The sequence below is a fragment of the Ochotona princeps genome, chromosome 11, assembly GCF_030435755.1.
Source record: "Ochotona princeps isolate mOchPri1 chromosome 11, mOchPri1.hap1, whole genome shotgun sequence".
Classification (NCBI taxonomy): domain Eukaryota; kingdom Metazoa; phylum Chordata; class Mammalia; order Lagomorpha; family Ochotonidae; genus Ochotona; species Ochotona princeps.
In genome coordinates, this window is record NC_080842.1 from 49933228 (window position 1) to 49957171 (window position 23944).

The 23944-nt window shown below is 45.8% G+C and overlaps 3 protein-coding genes across 10 annotated transcripts in view; 2 read left to right on the forward strand and 1 right to left on the reverse strand.

The window, feature by feature from the left end:
* FAM114A1 (family with sequence similarity 114 member A1) overlaps positions 1-5028 on the reverse strand; it is a 60934-nt gene extending 55906 nt beyond the window's left edge. The window contains exon 1 of one of the 2 annotated variants that reach the window (XM_058670197.1): positions 4924-5028. The gene's annotated coding sequence lies outside the window, so the exon portion shown is untranslated. The remainder of the gene's footprint in view (positions 1-4923) is intronic. The other variant, XM_058670198.1, reaches the window with a different exon arrangement.
* Positions 5029-9988: 4960 nt separating this feature from the next.
* The window catches only part of TLR1 (toll like receptor 1), a 32776-nt gene continuing 18820 nt past the window's right edge, over positions 9989-23944 (forward strand). For 3 of the 6 annotated variants that reach the window (XM_058670202.1, XM_058670204.1, XM_058670207.1), the window contains exon 1: positions 10004-10062. The gene's annotated coding sequence lies outside the window, so the exon portion shown is untranslated. Of the gene's footprint in view, positions 10063-23944 lie in introns of all 6 variants that reach the window. The other 3 variants (XM_058670203.1, XM_058670205.1, XM_058670206.1) reach the window with 2 other exon arrangements.
* TLR6 (toll like receptor 6) lies at positions 9992-22131 on the forward strand. 2 transcript variants are annotated; one of them, XM_058670199.1, is made up of 2 exons: positions 9992-10062; positions 16279-22131. In XM_058670199.1, exon 2 carries the CDS (start codon positions 16343-16345, stop codon positions 18734-18736), a length of 2394 nt encoding a protein of 797 aa, XP_058526182.1. In that variant the 5' UTR covers positions 9992-10062; positions 16279-16342; the 3' UTR covers positions 18737-22131. The 2 variants fall into 2 exon arrangements, with proteins under 2 accessions (XP_058526182.1, XP_058526184.1); XM_058670201.1 differs by having other exon boundaries at positions 10034-10062; positions 16259-22131.

Below are 23944 nucleotides of genomic sequence, written 5' to 3' on the forward strand. Positions count from 1 at the left end.
CCACGTTCCATACTGGGGTGCTTAGATGCCAGCTTCCTGCACTTTCACACCCTGGGAGGCAGTGGTGATGATTCAAGAACTTAGGTTCCTGCCTTGTACCTGGGTGGACTGGATTGTGTTCCTGGTTTTGGCCCTGGCCCTGGCCCAGGCTCTGCCACCAGCCTACAGGCAGGCATTTGGGAAGTGAACCAGGGCATGGTTCTCCATCTGGCTCTCAAAACAGGAAGACACACACACACACACACACATATATATATAATCTTAATCCTCTCTCGCATCCTAGGAACATGACAAAAAGGGGAATAACCCCATAAATAAATGATGTTTTGGCATCATCTTCATTCTCATTTGGTTTTCATTGGTAGCTAATCACAGACATAGTTGAAGCTCTTACATCTTTGTAATGGCATCAGAAAATCCTTACTTGGATTATTAAGAGGGTTCAAATTATTCACTTTTCTATCAGCAAGAGTGTGGGAATAAACTTGGATATAATAAGCACTCATGGGCGAATAAAATCATTATAGACACTCTGATGCTAATGTTTCTGTCCTAAATGTGCTGTTACAGTCATAATGTGACATACATTACATGACCACATACTAGTTTCAAGTTACATCTATCAGCAGCGGTTAACTAACATCTGAAGTATCCTATTAGGGAAAAAATATGCTCCAGGAGTCTTTCCTGCTTTTCCAGGAACTTCCACCTATTTAGTGGGCTTGATGACTGTCCTTTCTGTCCAGGAATGCTAACTAGCATAAGGCACATGAGAAGTCATTTTTCACCGGCCAAATGGGAAATAACCCACAGGCACCAGATGCCCTTTTATGACCTGGGCAGAATGTGACATTGAGCCGTGCTGCTATACCTTTAACCAAGTGTAGAACCCAAAGCCCAAATGAGGAGGGAAGCTGAGTCCTGGCTCCAGAAGAGAGAAGCGAGAGGTAGCAAGGGAGGAACTCGCATCCTGCCTGCAATTACAGGCTATCTAATTAAGCCTCAACCTGGTTGCAGACATGCATGTGGGCACATGGCAACATTCCATCAGCTTCGGGCCCGGCGGCGTGGCCTAGCAGTTAAAGTCCTCGCCTTGAAAGCCCCGGGATCCCATATGGGCGCCGGTTCTAATCCCGGCAGCTCCACTTCCCATCCAGCTCCCTGCTTGTGGCCTGGGAAAGCAGTTGAGGACGGCCCAATGCATTGGGACACTGCACCCGCGTGGGAGACCCGGAAGAGGTTCCAGGTTCCCGGCTTCGGATTGGTGCAGCATCGGCCCATTGCGGCTCACTTGGGGAGTGAAACATCGGATGGAAGATCTTCCTCTCTGTCTCTCCTCCTCTGTGTATATCTGGCTGTAATAAAATGAATAAATCTTTAAAAAAAAAAAACATTCCATCAGCTTCATGGGCATGGCCCACCTCAGGAGGTTGTTGGGGGAAACTTCAGGGCTCCCTGACTCTGACTGCCAGGCTGTTCTCTCAGACTTCACCTCCAGGGTCAACATGTGGGGGCACCAGAAATTCTCTACAATGGTTCTGCCTTCTATGGGCACAGGAACCACCGCATCTGAAACACTCCTAAATCGGCTGTCATGTAGGCTGATGTTCCTAAAACAATACATTTACAGACAGTTTGCACACTTCAGAAAGGCCAGATTTTAACATCTGTTTAGATAATAAATGGGGCCGGCATGGTGGCATTCTGCAGTGGGTTGGGTTGCCACCAGCCACTCTGGCATCCCTTATGAGTGCTGGTGTCCTGGCTGCTCCACTTCTAATCCTGCTCCTTGCTAACAGCATTGGTAACAATGGTGTAGATGGTCCAAGTGTTTGGGCTTCTTGCCACTCGTGTGGGAGACCCGGATGAAGCTCCTGGCTCCTGTCTTCAACCTGGCCTAGCACTGGCCATTGTGATTATCTGAGGAATGAACCAGCAGATGGATGACCTCTCTCTCTAACTCAACTTTCAAAATAAGTAAATGCATCTTAAAAAAATAAACATAATAAATGTCACAAGATCAGCCCTATTTCAACTTCTAGTTGTCTCTCTAATCTGTATTTGGAATATTTAATTGAATTACCTAATTACAAATGCATTTAATTATCCAATTGGGTGGACTGGCAAAGGTTTATTCTTCTCTAAATCAAAATGAAAAACACACACACACACAAAACAAGACTCCTGTTTGCTGTTCTTATGAACATTTGTCGACTCTGGATGCTGTTACAGGTGGGGCGGTTGTGACGGTGTTAAGCCTGTGAGCTTTGGCCTGAAACCATCAGAAACTGTGTGTTGTCAGCACCCAGCTGTTTCAGCATGGGCTTGTGAAACCCAAGTGGATTCCTGGGCAGCCCCCCCATCTCTGCTTGGGTGTTCTCCAGCAGCCAGAAACAGCACAGCCTCACCAATGGAATGCTGGGCACTGCTGTTACATGCTGGGGCTAAGACGGTAAGAAGGCTACACTGACAGGGAACTCAGACGAGAGGAAGGGCAGCACCAAAGGCAGCCTTTGCAGGCTAGGGATAAGTTAGTTTTTCATGAGTGAATTCATTTACCACCTAAAATGTGTGCAATGCTATGCAAGGTACTGGAGCAGCGACATCAACCAGCTCCCACGGTAGGTGGAAAACGGAAGACAGAAGCTCTGCCGTGGAGAAGGGAACCATCTGAGGAATCACACAAATCACACAAAGGGATGCAAAATACCACATCCAAAACGGACACGGGAGTGGAACCAGACCGGCCTCAGGCCAGGGGACTGGTGTAGGTAGCTTTGCTACAGCTACGCAGGTGTGATGGGAAAAAAGCAGGTGTCAACACCCAGCATTAGGACTGCAGCCTGGGTCTTCAGGATGGACGTGTCTGTGGCTGGGACAAGAGGCTACAAGAAGCAGTGATGAGGTGGGCTAGGAATGGCAGCCTGAAGTGGGAAGACCCTGGTCCCATGGTGCCCCCTGAGGGGCCAACACCTCACTCATTCTCACCTCCTCCTCCATCAGGGAAGGGTGAATACGGGGATCCCACCCTTGTTTCCATGCCCCGCTGGCAGGCCTGGGACCCATCCTTTAAAGGACAGAGAAGTACCGGAACAAGGTTGCAAGTTTTCCATAAATCTGAATCGACTCAACAGGCGGCACTGCCTTCATCTCCCAAGTGCAGTCTTCCAGCTTTTCTCAGGATGAAAACATTTTTCATTGTATGAGAACTGTGGTGAGAGCAGATTTTTTTCTTAATGGCCTCACTTGGCAAAATAAAAACTTGGTAACAGGATATGCTGTGTGAGTCCAGCTAGCTTTCAGTTTGAAAAAACGTGCTGGCCAAATGGAGGATCTGGGATCAGCCTCCAGGGAGAGTTTTTTTTGTCGGTGCTGGAGCTGTCGGGTTGCTGAGCTCGGCCTCCCCACACACTCCCACCTCAAGCTCTGCCAGACGCCTTAGGAAACACACACCTGTTCACTCTCTTGTTTAAACACCTCTAGGCGCAAACACCTTCACCCACACGTAGATCCTTCACCCCTTCTCTGTCACCGTTCTCAACATCCCTCAGCAGCTCAGCAGCCCTGCTCTCACAATGCAGAAAGTTCCACAACCCCACGCCCCACGGTCGTCCGACTTCTATGCCTTCCATGAACCGTGCAGTCAATTCCGACTCTGTAATTTTCCTTCACCTGCCCCTAGGTCTTCCCAAGCAGTAACTGCTCCTGTTGGTCTTCCACTACTGCCTTGAGAAGTTAGTGCTTCTTTGACACAGCTTCCTGCGGGCCTGCAACCCCCAGTAACCTCCCACAAGCTCCCAACTCAGTTTCTCACCTCCGAGTCTTGCCTGAACCGAATGCGACTGACTGTATTTGCTATACGGATGAGACAGAAACAACGGGTGCTATATGCTCTGGTCTGATAAATCAGTGTCTAGTTATATGGTCTGAATCCCCAAGACGCCCGAAAGCCCCCTCCCATCCTCACATTCCTGTCGCACTGGCTCACTTTTGCCTCAAAATTCCGCCCCTCCGGTTCCTTCACAACTTCCAAGCGCATCAGTTCCGTGGCTCGGCTGAGGGTGGGTGGAAGGCAGAGGGTGCGGGAGCAAAACGGGGCCCCTGGGAGGAAAGGGGGGCATGCGGGTCTCTGAGGTGAGTCGGTTCCCTCTGCCTGGCTGAGGTCTTCCCACTTCCCAGGAAAGCGGTTTAAGAAGCCACCTGTCTGAAACCTTCCCAGTGCTGAGGACCAAGTGCCGGGACCGGAGGGTCTCTGACAGGAGAAAGGCAGCCTTATGGGGACGGCTAGACATAACTCCCAAATTCCAGGCGAGAAGACCAGAGGATTGGGATGGAGGGGGCTGGGGCGGGGCGAGGGACCCGCATGGGGCTGACAGGGAGAGAGGGGGTGCCAGTCTGGGAGGAGGCGAGGTTAAGGCCTGAGCTGTTAGAATGGGGGTGTCTCGCCACTGGGAGCCCACAGCCCACCTCGGACCTGGCCCCGAGACACGGGGGTGGAGGAGGGCTAAGGAGCGGAAGAGCCGGCTGAAACTTTTCCACACTTGCCTGGTGTCTGGACTGGATGCTTTGTGGGGGTCCCCGGCGACCGAGGGAGGCAGCCCCGGCGTGCGGGCGTGTGGGTGTGTGCATGAGCGTGGACCCGGAGCGACACACACTCACACACACACACTCACACGCCCGCACCCTCGCAGGCCCTCGGCCGCGCCGCCCCGGACCTTCGCCCCGACGACGCCGGCTCCTCCCGGCGCGCGCCGCCTGAGGAGGGCTGCCGGCTCCGGGCAGGGAGCGGGACTCCGGAGGGGTGTATGTTGGGGAAGGCAGCGGCTCGGCACCCGGGGCCGCCGAGGGCTCTCCCGACCACCCCGCTGCGGCAGCGCCCGCCAGCCAGCCCGGGGGAAGGGGAGAGGGAAGCCCGGCTCTTACCGCTCCGCCGGCGGCCGAGTGCGCGCGGGAGCGGCCGGTGGGTCCCGCCCCGCCACGTCGGCAGGGCCTGCGGGGACGCGGCCCGAGGGCGGCCGGGGCGGGGCGGGGCCGAGGGCGGCAGGGGCGGGGCCGATGGTGGGCGGGGCCACGCCTCAAGCCCTCTGGCCGGAGCCGGACGGGCCCTAGGCCATGACTGCTGGTTCCCGGCTCCGGGCCAGCGGGGCCAGCGGGGCCAGCCAGGCCCCCGGCAGGATTCGAGGTTCGTCGATGCCTTTCCTTCCTCTCCAAGAGCCAGGACAGTCTACAGAGCGTCTGATCCTCAGCCGGTCGGTGGGCTTGTGAGGGGGATGCCAAAAAGCAGCAGCGATGGAACAATTCGTGGAGGGGCTGGCTGGGGATGGTGGCTCACAACTCAGAGGCATTAGCCTTGGCTAGGAACGCCACGTCTGCCGCGGGAGCCTGAGGCCACAGTCAGTGGGGCCAGTGTGTGTGGACCAGGCTGTTTACCGTAGTTGGTGCCCGGGACAGCCGGAAGCAGCCGGAGTTGTCCAGCAGGCAGGGGTTGGTGGAGTGCCCGGTGGAACCTGCGGCGCCGCTGACGGTGTGTGTTGGCCCGGAAGGAAGCTGTGTGTGTCCCTCAACATAGGACTAAGTATGAAGCTGGAAAGGGGAAGCTTGAAGTGGCTGTCTGAGGTGTGCTATTCCTGTATGTGAGTGTGTGCGTGTGTATAAAACAGTCATGGAAAATACTATTTAAAAACTATGATTCTAAGCCAAATCTCCGAGGTCGGCTGTCTCATCTTTCACACACTCTTCTTTTACTAACTATAAATTAAAACAATTTAGACACAGGGTAGCTTTGTTTTCTGCCCCTCAGTCTCACTACCATTTTAAAATAGTATGTGGATCCTGTTGTAGTTTTCCTGACTTAGATTAACCCATACATACCTAAACAGTGTCAGGAGAACTTTTTATATAATTGACAAGATAATGACATATTTTGTCCATTTTCTCCTATTTTTTGTAATCCATCCTGGTGACCATGTTTCAATCCAAGTCACACTTCTAAGATTTGCATTATGTGTGTGTGTTTATTTATTTGAAAGGCAGAGTTAGAGGGGAGAGGAGAGGAGAGGAGAGAGAGAGAGAGAAATGTTCCACCTGCTAGTTCACTCCCCAAATGGCCAGGAGCTGGGAACTCCATCTGTGTCTCCCTCATGGGTGGTTGCAGCTCAGGCACTTGGTTCATATCCCACTGCCTTCCCAGGAGTATTCGCAGAGAGCTGGGTTGGAAGTGGAGCAACTGGGACTCCAGCTGACACCCGTAGGGGATGCTGGTATCACAGTTGTCAGCGTAACCTGTTTGTACCACAGCTGCGTTATATCCTGTGGGAACTCCGTATCAGACTTTCTCAAGCATTTTCCTTCTGATGGACAAACAGATCATTTCTACCCCCCCATCTTTTCCATATTAAATGTAAAAACAATTAAGCAAATCCATATTTGTTCTTTTTATACAGATAGAAAGTCTGGGGGGAAAAGTCACTTAATGTGAGGGAGAGTGGAAAGTGCTGTCCCTGGCCATCGACCTCGTTGTATCATGCCAAGATTGGACAATCCTAACATTCGGCTTCTGTGCCTGGATTTTTTTTTTTACCCCTAAAATAGAGAGGCGCCTGTACCAGGCCCTCTGGTTGTGTGAGTGCTATTGGGTCATAGTCCGGGTGTAACAGGTGCTTTTGCTATGCCATCAGCAGAGGCAGCCCTGCTGGGGACTTTTGCACCTGTCTGCAGACACACAGCAAGCACTGCTGTTACACCTCCTTCCCTGCCCCGGGAGGTGGCAGCAGCCCAGTAAGGTAGTCTCCCTTTGAATGGATTGTTCTCCTTTATCCTTTGACCTAAATCACACCTAGCCAATAAACAACATCAACCAAGCAATCCTAATAACAAGGCTCTTTTGCTTTGTTTTGTTTACCAACTACAAATCATGTCCTATGAAATAAATGTAACTGCCTCCAGGCAGGGCTAACAGGCTTCACCTTTATATACTTTGATACAATTTAAGTTTTTAAAGATCTATTTAAATAATTATGGAGTGTTTAAATAGAAAAGTGGAGGATAAAAAATAATAAGCATGAACTTATTCTTAGGAGAAAAATATAATGACACCTAGGTTTAACTAGGGGGCACTGTGCGCAGGAGAGGGTACAGGTCCTAAACCTCCGTGGGCTGGGCTAGAATCCTTTGAAGAACTTTGCAGAGTACTCCCACTTGGCCCCTCCCAGGCCAGGTAAAGCTGAATCCATGGAAGTGTGTTTGAGCTATTTTTTCACATCCTGATCCATAGCCAGTGCTACCAGAAGTTTCCATTTTTGTCCATCTCACATTCCTCCAGGGTTATGTATGTTACAAAAACCTCCTCCCAGTCAGTGTCCTGTCTTTATTATTAAATTCATGTAGAAGAATGTTTTAGTGTTCATGTCAATGTTTAATATGAAATTTGTGTCCTGAAACCTCTGTTTCCTTTCCAGTTCCCTACTAACAGTCCAGGGAAGTCATTGGGAGATGCTCGAATGCTTGCACCTGCCACCCAGGAGGGAGGTCAAGATAGAATTCCTGGCTCCTGGTTTCAGCCTGGCACAGCCCTGGCTGATGTGGCCATTTGGGGAAATGAACCAGCAGATGCAAGATTCTCTCTGCATCTCTTTCTGTCACTTTGCCTTTCAAAGAGATGAAAATATACATTCATCAATCTTTTTATGGTATTATTAACTTTTGTACAACTCATTTCAAAGTTGCCAGCAGGCACTAATGTTTGCTTATTTTTAGAGGGAGAAAGTAAAGGCAGTTTTAAGAGTAAAAATCAACAAAAAAGTTTTGTTGGTGTCTACGTTGGAGCAGCATATTTGCTATTCTGTTTTTACCTATGCACTTGTGGCAGTATTTTAAAAAAATTAAGGTTACACGTGTGCCTGGTACAAAAGGCAGACAGGATAAAAAGATGTAAAATGGAGACCAAAAATCTCTATCTCAGTTCTGTTCACAGGTAAGTTTGTTAAAGGTTTGTTTTACTTACTTGTTTTCCTTTGAAAGGCAAAGTTACACAGAGAGGAGAGACACACAGAGAGATCTTTCATCTACTGATTCACTCCCCACATGGTCACAATGGCTGGAACTTGGCCAGACCAAAGTCAAGACTCTAGGTTTCCTACGCAGATGCAGGGGTCCAAGAATTTGGATCCTTCTCTGCTTCTTTCCCAGGCCATAAGCAGGGAACTAGCTTGGAAGCAGGGCAGCTGGGACATGAAAAAGTGCCCATATGGGATGCTGACACCACAGGTGGAGGCTTAGCGTACTGCACCACAGCGCTGGCCCCTCTTCGATATCGTTTAAGGAGAAGATATGTTCTTTGTATGTGTGACTGAAACCAGTAGCACAGCTTTGGAGGCTGAAAGTACAAGTCACGATGTAAGCAAAACTGTGCTGTCTCTGGCTCCTGGTGATCCCAGTGACCACCAAACCTCAATGGCCACCTGTTTTCAAAGGGCTGCTTCTCTCTGTGTGTCTCATAAAGCAATGTGCTATCAGATTTGCACACACAGACACCACAGCCAGACTGGCTGGGTTCCAGTCCCAGCCCCACCTCTGCCCAGCAGGGCAGTTACCGAATAGCTCCTGTCCAGGGATATACACAGACAAGGATAGTACTCATCTTGCAGCACCTGTCAGGGGGTTTACCTGAGTTAAAACTTGCCAAGTACTCAGAACAATGCCTGATAAGAAGTAACCCCTGTGAAATAGTGGCAGATTTTATGCAAATGATGGCATCTGTTCTGCTCTGCATCTTGCCACCTGTGATATATATATATAGAATTCATTTTCATTTATTTGAAAGGCAGAGAAAAAGAGAAAAAATTGATGTTACCCATTAGCTAGTGCACTCCTCAAATGACTACACCACCCGGGGCTGGGCAAGGCAGAAGCCAGGAGCCCAGAGTCCAATCCAGAATTCCATGTGGATGGCAGGGACTCCAGTTCCTGAGCCATCCACCTGCTGCCTCCTAGGGTGTACACTAGCAGGGAGCTGGAATTGGAAGTGGAGCTGGGACTTAAACCCCAGTAATCTGATATGGAATGCAGCCATTCCAAGTCAAATACTTGCTCCTTCACCTTGCTCTTCTCTACTTAGTAGAATTGCTTGAAATCTTTGCACTTCACCATACAGAAATACATAGCTTGCCTAGAATTCTCACCTCCTTATTATTAGGACTTCTGTGTCACTCCCTGTCTCAGGTATGTTATATTCATGAGCTTCCCTAAAAATCACAAGTATTCTTAATTTATGGATGGGTAAATGGAGTCTCAGGGAGGTTTAACAGCTTACCCAAAACCACATAGTTACTGAGTGTCCCCAGGAGTTCAACCCAGTACTGTTTTCTTCTTATTATTATTTGTATTGGGAAGGCAGATCTACAAAGAGGAGAAACAGAGAGAAAAATCTTAAAATTCACTGGTTCACTCCCCAAATAGCTACAACAGCTGGAGCTGAGCCAATCCGAAGCCAGGAGTCAGGAGTTTCTCCCAGGTCTCCCACATGAGTGTATTGTCCCAAGGCTTTGGACCATCCTCTTTTGCGCAAGTAGGGAGCTGGATAGGAAGTGGAACAGCTGGGACATGAACCTGCACCCATAGGGGATCCTGGCACTTACAGGGGAACGATTGGCTAATTGAGTCATTGTGCCCTCCCTCCCTCCCTCCCTCCCCCGCTGAGTACTGTTTTGTTTCACTGCCGTGGTTCCTGTCATATGATCTATGTCTGTGGTTTTTGTTTTCCTCTTAAGGTCGTCTGTCAGACATGTGGGGGCCTCAAAAATGGACTCCTTGGTTGCACAATACCCTAAGAGGATTCTGCAGTACCCTAATGAAACACAGGCCACGTGACCATATCTTCAGTGATGCAAGTGTGCGTGTGCATATCTTCCGAGGACTTTAGCCCAGTGCTGCTCGAGGTCCCCACGGAGCCCCTTTGTCTTCTGCCTGATCCTCACAGCTGGTTTCCCAGAGGCACGGACACCTTCTGCTCTCCACCTGTCTCTTGTGTCCACATGCTCCCGCCAAGACTTCCGCATGGGTTTGGTGAGTAAGGATGAGGAGGATGAAAGCTGACCTTCCCACTCTTGAAAGCAGAAGTGGTTCTTACGTGGATGCTTCTTTCTCATTTGCCAACTTACAGGGTTCTCACTCATTTCCTGTAAAGATGCGGCAGTGGGAGACAGTGGGTGTGGGAATGATTGCATGGTTCGTGTTGCAATTCTTCGTTAGAACCACAGTTAAGCGACAAGCCTGGGGAACAGGGTCTTCTGGTTACAGAACTACCTTGGTTAACCTGACATCTTTTTAGGTCAACCCCTGTCGATATCATTCTAAATGCTTCGAAATGGTCTTTGGGAAGGTCACTTTTGAATTAGTCTTGCAGGATCTCAATGTTGTTTAGTGTTTCAGAATTAAAAATTAAAACATCTGATAATACTGAATATTGATCAGATTGTGGGGAAACAGGTATCAACTGCTAAAGCAGGTATCAACTGCTAAACTTGCCTTGAAAAATGGATTTAGAAACAAAATCAGTACCACCACCACCACCAACAAAACACTTGTATTGAGGCGGGCTTCTGGTCTGCCTGCTGGGACACTGGTTCAGATGGCTGTGTGCCACATCAGGCTCTCTGCATTTGATTCCCAGCTCTGGTTCCTGTCTCTAGCTTCCTCCTAATGTAGTGATGATGGCTTAGGGAGTTGGAATCCACTTAGTAGATCTAGATTAAATTCTCAGCTCCTGGCTTCTGCCTGGCCCAGTCCCAGCTGTTGTGAGCATTGGGGGAGTAAAACAGTGAATGGGATCCTGCTCTCATACTATCTGTCTCTCTCAAAAAGAAAAAAAAAATGGACTTGAGCTTGTTTTCAAAGTATCTCATCCAACTAAAGGAATGCTTAACAATTACTTGATGGTGGTGGTAGCTGCAGTTATTTTGGAGATATTAAATATGGTGATGTTAGGCCAGCACATTGGCCCAACTGGCTAATCCTCCACCTCTAAGTGGTGGCATCCCATATGGGCGCTGGTTCATGTCCCAGCTGCTCCACTTCCCATACAGCTTCCTGCTTATGGCCTGGGAAAGCAGTAATGGATGGCCTTTGGACTCTGTACCTGCACGGGAGACCTGGATAGAGCTCCTGGCTCCTGGCTCCAGATTGGCTCAGCTCCAGCTGTCGAAGCCATTTGGGGAGTGAACCGGCAGATGGAAGATCTTTCTTTTTGTCTTGCCTTCTCTGCAAATCTGTCTTTTCAGTAAAATAAATAAATGTTTTGAAAAAAACCCTGGTGATAACAGAAAAAGGATTTAAGGAGAGTTGAATAAATATTGCCTTAGAATAATGTTTTTCTTGGCATTGAAATTTTCCTGAGCTATTTGCTCACAGGTATGGACATATTTGATTCCTGGTTTCGTTTCTAACCCAGAAAAACCTGCTGACCCTCCTGCTTTGCTTTGCTTATGTGGTGCAAAAGAGAAATTTCTATGCTGGAGTAATTGCAGGAAGGGCCAGCAGATGGCACCACACTGTCTTTGAGGCATTGCCATACCAGGGACTTGTTTTGGTCAAGCACCCACTTTTCGTGCTTGAAGACCTTATTTTTCCTTCTTAAGAAGTCTTCGTGAGTAAAGCACTTCTTTAAAGGATGGCAAGGAAACACTAACCATTACATAAGAATGAGGTAATGTTTCTTTGAAAATTTTGCAAAATGATTTTGTGGTTTTTTTTCTTGAAAGTTATGAATGTCTTTGGAATTGCATGAAAGTGGAAACTAATGTCATGTCCTCCAGGAAGATCTAAAACAGCTAGTATTTGTGATAGGAAAGAAAACTAACTCATGGATTCATTTCTTCCTCTTTGGTGTATTCCATTTTTTCTTTGTCATCTTTTTCTCGTTCTTTCTCAGTTAAATGTATGGGAATTTGTAACACTGGTTTAGCACTTGTCACATGTTACTTTCTTTTCTTTTTTTTTTAAAGGAGTTATGTGCGTCATCTCCTGGTGACATGCTAATAAAGTTTCCTGGTCTGTATCTGCTAGCAATTCACAAGTTTTTTTTTGCAAGGTACTTCTAAAAGTTCATGGAAAAATGGAAAAAGAGGTCAGTTTTTTGGTGCAAAAATTTTTGAAATCCGGGCCCGGTGTGTTAGCCTAGTGGCTGGGGTCCTCTCCTTGCACGCACTGGGATCCCATGTGGGCACCGGTTCTAATCCTGGTGGCCCCACTTCCCATCCAGCTCCCTGCTTGTGGCCCGGGGAAAGCAGTCGAGAACGGCCCAAAGACTTGGGACACTGCACCCACATGGAGGGTGCAAGGCTTCGAGTCAGCTCAGCTCCGGTCATTGTGCCACTTGGAGAGTGGACCAACAGACAGAGGATCGTCCCTCTGCCTCTCCTCCTCTCTGTGTATCTGATTTTCCAATAAAAAAAATTAAATTTTAACAATTTTTTTTGAAATCAATGAATAGTGTTTTCATCATGTATATTGTCTGAGCTTTTTGAAGAACTCCCCTCTTCTGTGTGTTTGTGTACATAAATCTTTAGTGTTTCATTTTTATATTTTTGGTCATCTTAGGGATTTAGAGCAGAACAAATAGCTTTGAGCATATCACCTCACCCTTCTTGGTTCTCATAATTTTTTTGTTCTTATAATTTTTAATGTTCGTATTTGAAAATACAATGTTCTTGACCCAGAAGTCCTTTAGAACATTTCAAAAAAAGTGGTTTAGAAAGTTGCTTTTGCAACTAGGAATACGACTTTTACAATTTATGTTTTGGGATATTTATTTGAAAATGTGTCTGACCTAATGACCAATTTAAGTAAATGCTTCATGAATCCTGGGGACTGGTTGTGGGGTCAAAAAAGAAGAGAGGGAGAGAGAATACCTTTATCTGCTGGTTCATTCTTCAGTGACCACAACAGCTGCGGCTGGGCTAAGCCGAAGCCAGGAACCTGTAATACAACCTGAGTCTCCCAAGTTTTACCTAACTACTTGAATCATCGTCTTCCACCTCTCTGGGTATGCGTCAGCAGGAAACTGTAACCGGGAGAGTTACATACATGTAAGCTGGAGCCCATGTATTCTCCCCTTCTGCCCTATGACCAAGTCACCTTCCAGGGACCCTATGACCTAGAGTAACATCACGTTTGTGATTAGACTTCCATGCACAAACTGGGGCTCCACATTCTTTCAGACCATGGCAATGGCACATATACTTGGCTGGTTTTAATCTAAGTCTTAACTACTAGGCCAAATGTTCCTCCTTGTACAAATTTAAATGACCGATTTGGCTGGTCTAACAGGAGGGTTGTTTGAGAGGTAGGATAGAAGAATTGTCTCTTGAAAAGAGAATTGATAATGTCTTTTTTTGTTATTAAATTTATTCATTAATTACATTGTGTTGTAATTACATAGAATCTGGGATTATCCCCCCACCATCCCCCCATGGTGGGTTCCTCCACCTTGTTGCATAACCATAGTTCAAGTTCAGTTGAAATTCCCTCTTTGCAAGTATATGCCAAGCATAGAGTCCAACATCTTATAGTCCAGTCAAGTCCAACTACTTATTGGGTAGGCCCTCTCTGGTCTGAGGGCAGAGACAGCAGAGTATCATCCCAGTCAAATAAAAGCACTAATATACCATCTGCAACAATTAACATCGTTATGGAATTAATTGACATAGTATTGAGCAGTCAACATGTTAAAAATAAATGCGATTTCTTAACCACTTTCTGTGACCCCCCCTTCACAGTTCAATTTTAGTTTATTTACTACATATGACATAATATCCATAACATAACATGTTATGCTTAACATCATATCATCTTAAATTAAGGCAAACATGTGGTATCTAACCTTTTGGGATTGGTTCATTTCCCTTAGCATTATGGTTTCCAGTTTGGCCCATTTGGCCACAAAGAACTGCATTTTGTTTTTTTAATAGCTGAGTAGTATTCCATAGAGTAGATGAACCATAGCTTTCTTATCCAATCCTCTGCTGATGGGCATTTTGGTTGTTTCCATGTTTTTGCAATTACTGATTGTGCTGCTATGAACATAGGGGTGCATGTTGGTTTCTCGTAAAACAAGTTTTTTGGATATATTCCTAGGAGTGCTATAGCTGGGTCATACGGTATGTCGATTTTGAGTTGTTTGAATATTCTCCATACTGATTTCCATAGAGGCTGTACCAATCTGCAGCCCCACCAGCTTTAGTAGTACAATTAAAAGGGACCATGGTCATATAGTTAACTTTTTTTTTAAAAGATTTATTTTATTCTTATTACGAAGTCAGATACACTGAGAGGAGGAGAGACAGAGAGGAAGTGGAGCTGCCGGGATTAGAACTAGCACCCATATGGGATCAAGGCAAGGACCTTAGCCACTAGGCCATGCCGCCAAGCTCCACATATAGTTAACTTTTAAGACAGTTGATCTGAAATCTTGGTCCAGTAAGTTAAATGTGCTTTTGCTGAGGCCATGTTGATAAATTTTTTTTTCAAGAATTAGTGGAATTTTTTTCAGAGTACACTGAAGTTTCTGGAAAACTTGAGCAAATGGTCTAGACAGTTTGAATACATGCTGTTCTATCATGCATAGTTCTATTGTAATATCTGGCATTGTTGTTTTTGTTGTAGTTGTTGAACCACATTGATGTAAGACTTTTATTAACTAAGGCCGTGCTTTATGTTAGGGTTTTGGGGTAGGATCTATGCATTTGGCCAAGTGTGTAATGGTACATCTGCATCATCAAAGTGTTATACTGAACTTCCACTGCCCACAAAAATACCCTGTCCTCCTCACACTCCACCCTCTCCCCATCCTTCCCTTGGCAACCACTCAGCATTTCACTGGCTCCTAAGCTTTGTCTTTTCAGACTGGTCTATAATTGCATTTGCACAGAAGGTGGTATTTTCAGATTGTTTTCTTGGAAATACATACCGACATTTCTTCCATATCTCTTCATGGCTTGAAAGCTCATTTCTTTTTATTGTTGCATATTTAATTGTATAAATGTGTTCAAGGATATCCTGTTGGTTCTAGTTTGGGGGCAGTAATGAATGAAGTTGCTGTATACATCCACATGCGGGTTTTTAGGTGGCAGTAAGTCCTGAATTCATTTGGGTAAATACCTAAAAGTATGAATTGCCTTTGTTCCTTTGTCAAAACTTGGTTGACCATATTTAGACCAATCTGTTTTTGAGCTCTCTATTCTAATCCATTGATCTGTTCATTCTTTTGCCAAATTCCCATTGCTCTAATAACAGTAGCTTTAAGTCTTAATGTTGGGGAGTGTCAGTTGTCAGACTTTATTACATTTCTTATACTTCCAGTAAAATACATTGTTTCATTGCATATCTAATAGCTTTTTAAAAATCCATTCTGAGCATTATACTGAGGTAACTGTAAACATCAGATTTTGCTCCTCTCCAGAGTGCATTGTGGGTTGTAGTGTGGTGACTTTCTGAAGTATTTTTTAAAAAAGACTATGCTCTTTCATATGGAGTCGTTGAGTTCTCTGTTTGTATAGTAGTCAGCTAGTGATGTGAGTTTTCATTTACACCTGGAGCAAAAGCAAAACCAAATACAACATTCAAAAAAAGACAACATCTGCAATCTTTGCAGGTTGGCCCTGTGTTGGAGCATTTCTTCATTGCTTATCTAGACTGTTCACTTTCTGCTTGTATGGAGCCTCACTGTCGGGCAGAGAGGCAAGGTTAGGATTTTTTTCAGGTCTTCTCCAAGCATGTTCTTCCATTCTGGGCATGGAAGCGGATACCTCCATTCTCTGGTATACCTGGAACTTTCCAAAAGCCCATTTTCTCCTGTGTACCTCCTTTCTTTGCCTCTTCCTTCCCTGGCTTTTTGGTTTGTCTTCTGGTCAACACATCTGTTAATTCAGGCCCCAAGTGGCTGCAGCTAGCACTTTTGCATTTCCTTGTTTTTCACAAACTCCAGGAGGCTGCTCCATCCCTGAGAAAGATCAGAGATGTGTGTGAAACAAAACAAGTCCAGAGGGGATCCTCAGGGCCTGGCAGGCAGAACACTCAACCCCGAGTCTTTCAGAGTAGGATCTAGATGGCCTTTCCTGGCAGTAGCAGGCTTCCTCACTGTGGAAAGAAAAAAAAAAAAATCTATCAATTTACAACTATAATAGTGAATGAAGAAACCATTGGTATTTATGTTTGGTAAATGGAGGTTTGAGAGAGTAATCATACAATTCTTATTCTTCTCAAGACTGCGTATTATATTTCCAGAATTTGTTCCCCCATGAAGATCCTCTGAGGAACAGCAGCAGCCCTTCAGGATAGCCACTACATCATGACCCCAGACAACGAACCTGTTGGAAACTTCCATTTTGTTTACATCATGACCTTAATAGTTGGAAGCACAATTCGGTTCTCTGATGAAAGTGACTTTGCAGTAGACATGTCCAAAAAGGGTCTGACTCATGTTCCCAAAGACCTGCCACTAAAAACCAGAGTCTTAGATGTATCTCAGAACAACATCTCTGAGCTCCAGGTCTCGGACATCCGCTTTCTGTCAGCACTGAGGATGTTGACACTTTCCCATAACCGGCTCCAGCAAGTGGATTTCAGTGTCTTCAAGTTCAACGAGGACTTGGAATATCTGGATTTATCTTACAACCAGTTACGCAATCTGACGTGTCATTCTGTTGTGAATTTCAAGCATCTGGACCTCTCTTTCAATGACTTCGATGTCCCACCCATCTGTCAAGAATTTGGCAACTTGACACAACTGCATTTCTTGGGATTCAGTGCTGTGAAGCTACCACAATTAGTTCTGCTGCCAATTGCTCACTTGTACCTAAATCACATCCTTCTGGATTTGAGACGCTATTATGGGAAAGCAAATGAGACAGACAGCCTTCCAATTCTGAATACGAAAAAGCTCCACCTGGTTTTTCGCCCAGATAGTTCATTCTCTGTCCAAATGAAAATATCAGTTAATACTTTAGAGTGCTTACAACTCACTAATATTAAATTAAACGATAAGAACTGTCAAATTTTGATTATATTTTTATCACAACTCACCAGAGGGCCAGCCTTAATGAATTTTACCCTGCACCACATGGAAACAACCTGGAAATGCTTGGTTAGAGTTTTCCAATTCCTTTGGCCCAAACCTGTGGAATATCTCAATATTTACAACTTGACAATAGTTGAAAGAATTGGCAAAGAACACTTTACTTATTCTGAGACGGCATTGAAAGCTTTGAAAATAGAACATGTTACCAACCAAGTTTTCATTTTTTCACAGACAGCATTATATATGGTGTTTTCAGAGATGAATATCAGGATGTTGACCATATCGGATACCCCCTTTGTACACATGCTTTGTCCTCAGGCACCAAGCACTTTTCAGTTTTTGAACTTTACCCAGAATGTTTTTACAGATAGCATTTTCCAAAAATGTTCCACTTTAGTTAGATTGCAGACACTCATCTTACAAAAGAATGGACTGAAAGATCTTTCCAAAGTAGGCCGCATGACCAAGGATATGCCATCCCTGGAGACACTGGATGTTAGCAGGAATTCTTTGGGTTCTGACAGACATGAGGGCAATTGCACTTGGGCTGGGAGTATACAGGTGTTAAATTTGTCTTCAAATGCACTTACTGACTCTGTTTTTAGATGTTTGCCCCTCAAGGTCAAGGTACTTGATCTGCACAATAACAAGATAAAGAGCATTCCTGCACACATCATGAAGCTAGAAGCTTTGCAAGAGCTCAACATGGCTTTCAACTCCTTGGTGGATCTTCCTGGATGTGGCACCTTCAGCAGCCTCTCCGTGCTGATCATTGAACATAATTCAGTGTCCCACCCATCCGCTCAGTTCTTCCAGAGCTGCCAGCAGATTACGTCCATCAAAGCAGGAAGCAATCCATTCCTCTGTACATGCGAGCTCAGAGACTTCATCAAAAGCCTAGGCCAGCTGTCGAGTGAGGTGGTAGAGGGCTGGCCTGATTCATACAAGTGTGCCTACCCAGAAGGCTATAAAGGAATCCTACTCAAGGACTTCCACTTGTCTGAATTATCCTGCAGCCCAGCTCTTCTGATGGCGACCATTGGGGCCACCTTGCTAGTGTTGGCTGTTTCCTTGACCTTCTTCTGCATTCACTTGGATGTGCCCTGGTATCTGAGGATGGTGTGTCAATGGACCCAGGCCCGGCGTAGGAACAGGAGCATTCCATTAGAGGAGCTCCAAAGAGCTCTCGAGTTCCATGCTTTTATTTCGTACAGTGAACATGATTCTGCCTGGGTGAAGAGTGAGTTAGTACCCAACCTAGAAAATGCAGGTCTCCGACTTTGTCTTCATGAGAGAAACTTTGTTCCTGGCAAGAGCATTGTGGAGAACATCGTAAACTGCATTGAGAAGAGTTACAAGTCCATCTTTGTTTTGTCTCCCCACTTTGTCCAGAGTGAGTGGTGCCACTACGAACTCTACTTTGCCCACCACAATCTCTTCCATGAAGGAGCCAATAACTTAATTCTGATCTTGCTGGAACCCATCCCACAGAATAGCCTTCCCAGCAAGTTTCATAAGTTGAGGGCCCTCATGACCCAGCGAACTTATTTGGAGTGGCCTGAAGAGAAGAGCAAGCGTGGACTTTTTTGGGCTAACATTCGAGCTACTTTCAATCCAAACTTAATGTTGGTCACTGTCAACCAAAGCAGTGATGTGAGAACTTAAAAAACAAAGCCAGGTAGTCTGACTTTGGAAACTCTCATTCACTTGGGACTCTGATGACCACTGTGATTTTGCTGCTGCCTGGAGGTGTCTTCCACTATCCCCATGCCTCCAGCACATCTTTAGTGAAAGTCTTGATCAGCTGAGCTGGGGTGAGGGTGGCACCGAGAAACCAGTCTCATTGATTATTACAGTTCAAATTAGTTATTGGGATCCTCAATGGGGGGTTCTCCTTAGTCTCAGGGTAACCTTTGTCATTCTGTTCATTACTAGGGTTTGTGAAATAAATTATACCAGTTACTAAATATAAAAAGGTATTTTAAAAACATATGTAAGGTACTTTATTTAATATTTGACTTGCCACACAAATACGTAATTAACCAGTGAGGCCCCGCGGTATAATGATTTATGTAGAGCCATTCCCTAGATACTCATGACGAACTTGTTTCAAGACCCCCAAAATGCCAAATTCTGGAAAGGTTGAAGTCCATTATGTAAAATGGCATAATATTTGCATGTAACATATGCACATCACCCAGTAAACTATCAATCATCCCTAAATTACTTATCACACCCTAGTAGCCCTATAATAAATGCTACATATATAATTGTTATGCTGTATTGCTCAGGGAATAATGACGAGAGAAAAATCTATACATAAGCAATACAGACACAATTTTCTCCCCAAATATTTCCACTCTGTAGTTGGGTTAAATCCATGAATGTGGAAACTACAGACATGGAGGGTCAACCGTATATAAAGAAAGGGACAGCCTTAATTGATGATAAGGTGAAAGACATAGATGTGTCTGCTTGCCAAGGAAACCCAGAGCCACATACATATGGTATGGCATATTTAATGTGACTTTTGTGGTCTTAGAATTTTAGTTAAAGTCTCAAAGCTGACAAAAAGCAATAAATGCTGCCAACATTTCAGAGATACTGGGCAAGCTGGACTGGACTCAGTGGAAGAGAAGAAAGAAACCAGTCACTATCAGTATTACTCAGCTCTGGAAAACTATGTCCTCAGGGCAGCTTAGAAATGCAGTGAGTGGAGCTTCAGACCATGGGGAGGTTGCTTTGGATTCCTTCTAGTGCCCCACTCCCAGACTGGAAGCTGTGTAGTAATGGGAATGCCCAGGTAGGGTCCAGCAGATGTGGGTGGTGATGTAAGAGCTCTTGGAACACTTTGATGAATGTCCCCTGAAGTTGGGGAGTAGGTGCCCATTGTAGCATAAGCACCAGTAAACAGTGCTTGGCAAATACAGGTGCTTCATAAGTGTCTCTTGAATGAACAGACAGTTCTTCCTACCTGGAAAGTTCAAAGGGGAGAGATTGGTTGGACAGCTGTCCACAATGGCTGAATGAGAAAGCAGATTCTGTGGCTGCAAGCTGCCTTTCCATTCATGGCATGACAAAAGTACCTGAATTTCCTGCGGCAGTGTTGGCCATGGGAACGGTAGCTGGGTTTGAGCTGAGAGCCGGCCATTAGTGTAAGGGAACCATGGCTGTCAGGACTCTAGGCTCAGGGGAGTGGTTCAAGGAAGCTTATTGGAAGGATATTGCAACTGGAGGTAATGTGCCATTTGCATCAAGAAACTGTGCGATGGCGGGGTGGGTAGCGGGGAGAAAGGGAGGTGCACTCAAGGCCTCCCAGTCACCCACAAATGCATACTATGGAATAGCCAGGATTTGGGTTCTGCCTTAACAGGGCACAAAAGCATGAGGGCCTTTCTGCCTTCCCTAAATGTCAAAACCACAGGGAGATTTGCTTCCTTCACTTCGTGGAGGCCTGATGTCACCCAGCAGATACAGAAGACAGAGGAAGTGAAGAAATGGAGCCTGTTCCCTCCCTGCTCTTTCCTGCAGGAAAGGCCTGAACTGGGTGGAGCAAGCCGGAATTTTGAATAGGGTGTGAAATTGTTCTTAAATTTTCATTCTGATACAGCCATACAATAGCTAAAATGAGATATACATGGATATCTGTGGGTGCTACCTAAGACTTGGGGTGAGGAAGGAGATGAAATGGAACTTGGCTGGAAGGCAGTGGTGAGAGGGGCAAAATAAAGGCCTTTCTTCCTGGACTTAGTTTATTCAATAGGGCAGTTTTGTAATTGCTAATTGTACGGGAACACGCCTGAATTTTCACTATCAGTCACTTCTGGCTACGATAGCCCTTCCTTCTTCTCTATGAGAGTGAGCACCTGTGTTTTCCTAGGCCCTCTCCTAAACAGTAAATTGTTCTACAGCCTCTGTTGAATGGTTTCTTAAACTAAAACAATAACTATCCCAAAAAATAAACACCCAAAAAATAGTGACATAAATTTAAATTGATCACATAACTTTAAAACAGTGTCGTAATATTGCCTACAGAATCTTGCACAAATTGAAAAGATAGAACTTTAATATTTTTAAAAGAGAATTAAACAAAGCCTACAGTTGGGTCACACATGCAAGAACACATTTCAGAGAGATCCAAGTTGGGTCATTAGAGATTCCACTGTTGTTTTAGCTAAAGGCATTGGTTCTCCAGGGATTCTCTCTTTGTGGTCAAGTTCTTCTGATTGTGAGCAGCAAATACCAGCTAGAGTATGGGGACTTTTTTATTCACAGGATATAGGGATCTCTCTTGCACAGTCTAAAAGCAGGGATCCAGCTGATTTACAATAAAGTTTGAAAGCATCAACGATAAACAGCTCAGATGTTCTCTCCCTCTCTGATCTCTCCAGCTTGGACCAACCCACTGGTATGAGAGTAATCCCAACGGAGTGAGTTTGCTTGCCCATGACTAGCATTGAGATAGGTGATAGATGGTCCTGGTCCACCAGGTTTGCCATAACATAATGCCACACACTGGACTACTTCAACACGAGACATTTATTCCCTCACAAGCCTGGGGGCTGGAAGTCCATGCTCAAGGTCTCAAGGTGTTTTCCCCTTGGCTTGCTGGTGGCCACCTTATACACATGGTTCACACTGTGTCCCTGCATGGCCTTTCCTCTGGGCATACACATCCCTGATCCCAGTTACATGGGATTAGGACTCCATCACTATGACATTCTAACTGTATGGCATTAGAGTGCCTCTCTCCAACTATGGTCACAATCTGGAATTCTAAGGCTTAGGGCTTAAACGTGAATCTGAAGGGATCACAACTGAGTCCACACAGATGACTATGCAGATAAATTGAGAAGTGTTGTGACTGAGGTTATTAGCTGTTGTCAATACCCATTCTTCCCTTACTTACGAGTAGGAGGCTTGAATTTTATCAGGGCACCTGATAACTCGGCTAAAGACCGTGTGTCCTAGCCATCTGTACAGCTTCATGTGGAAGTGTAATAAGTCTTGGCCATATGGGAGGATGAGGCATGAAGGCCCCTGCCAGATGAAGGGCCCCTTGAACTTGGGTGTCTTAGCCTCTGAGACTGCAAAAAATGAAGTTAGTTGTCTCTATCAATTACCCAGTCTGTGGCATTATTTCATACACTGACAGTCTCCTGTGTGTCCCATCTGTACCACTGAGGGAATCTTCCACCTGGTCTGCATCTTTCATTCTTGGCTGATGCAATCTCCAAAAGGCAGAGTGGCTTTCAACTGTAAATTGTATTAGACAATGACCCTGCTTCAAACTCCATGATGGCCTCCCTTTGCTGTTGGAACTAATCAGGCTCCTTTTTGTGTCTCCTGAACTCCACTCTCCAGCTGTAATTGCCTTCTGGTAGTCCCCCTGAACATTCCGCAGCAATCTCACTTCTGCACCAGGCACAGGTCACTCCCTCCACTGAGCTGCATCTTTCTGATACACATGCATAGATTGTTCTAACCTTTCACCTCCCTACTCCAGCATCAGCTCTTCAGAGGGCCTCCCTTACTCACTCATCTAAAGCAGTCTTCCCCCAGTCACTGGTACAGTGATGAGAATGCAGATTAGATTCTTTAATAAGATGACAGGCTAGAAGGACATGGCAAAGAGGAGATCTTTTTAAAAAGCTTACATTTTTATCATATTTATTTGAAAGGCAAAGAAAATTAGTGTGTGTGTGTGTGTGTGAGAGAGAGAGAGAGAGAGAGAGAGATCCTATCTTGTGGTTCATGTCCCAACATGAACAGCACCAGCTGGTGGTATAAAGCTAACAGTCAGAAATTAAGCCCTGGTCCCCCACATGGGTGACACAGACTCAAGTTCCTGGCTCATCACCTGCTGCCTCCCAGCGTACATGGTAGCAGGAAGCTGGAATTGGGAGCTGAGCTGGGCAGGGATAAAACATGACACACAGGTGTCCCAAGTGGCGTGTCCACTGCTCTGCCAAATGCCTGTCCTCCAAGATGAGCTTTGATGAAGAACAGGTGTCAACTTGTTTGGGCTTCTCTAAGGAAGTGATGTGAATCGAGTGTCTTACCAACAAGAGAAACGTATGACTCTTCTGGAAATTCAAGATCGAAGAGCAGCGAGGACACAGGAAGTCTATCTTTGTAGGATGTCCCGACATAGAAGGGATGGAGGGAGGTTTCCGGGGACTGTTTTTAAAGGACACTGGTTCTATTCATAAACATGCTCATGACCTAGTCAAGTTCTTACACCATCACCCTAGCGGTTAGGAATGCAGCACGTGAGGAGTGGGTCATGTTCTCCTTGAGACCCAATGAAAGAGGTGCCAGACTTGGGTGGGTCACAGGGCAGGATGCTAGGACCATACCTGGTGAAAAGTCTTTGGGCAGTCTCAGGCAGCATGAAAGTTGCCTTGCAGCTGGGAAGACCCTGCGAAGGAGAGGGCACAGTGAGGACCAGGTTAGGAGTAAAAGGCTTACCATGAGCAAAAAGTGGCATCAGACTGGCACCTTTGCTGGAATGATTGATTAATTTTTAGGGCTGTTAAAACAAATCACCATTGTCTGAGTGGCTTCCAGCAATAGAAATGGATTTGTTACTGTTCAAGAGCCTAGACCTCGGGCCCGGTGCAATAGCATAGTGGTTAAGGTCCTCGCCTTGCTTGCCCTGGAATCCAATATGGACGCCGGTTCTAATCCCTGCAGCCCGGCTTCCCATCCAGCTTCCTGCCTGTGGCCTGGGAAAGCAGTTGAGGATGGCCCAAAGCCGTGGGACCCTGCACCTGTGTGGGAGACCAGGAAGAGCTCCTGGCTCCTGGCTTCGGATTGGCTCAGCTCCAACCGTTGCGGTCACTTGGGGAGTGAACCATCAGACGGAAGATC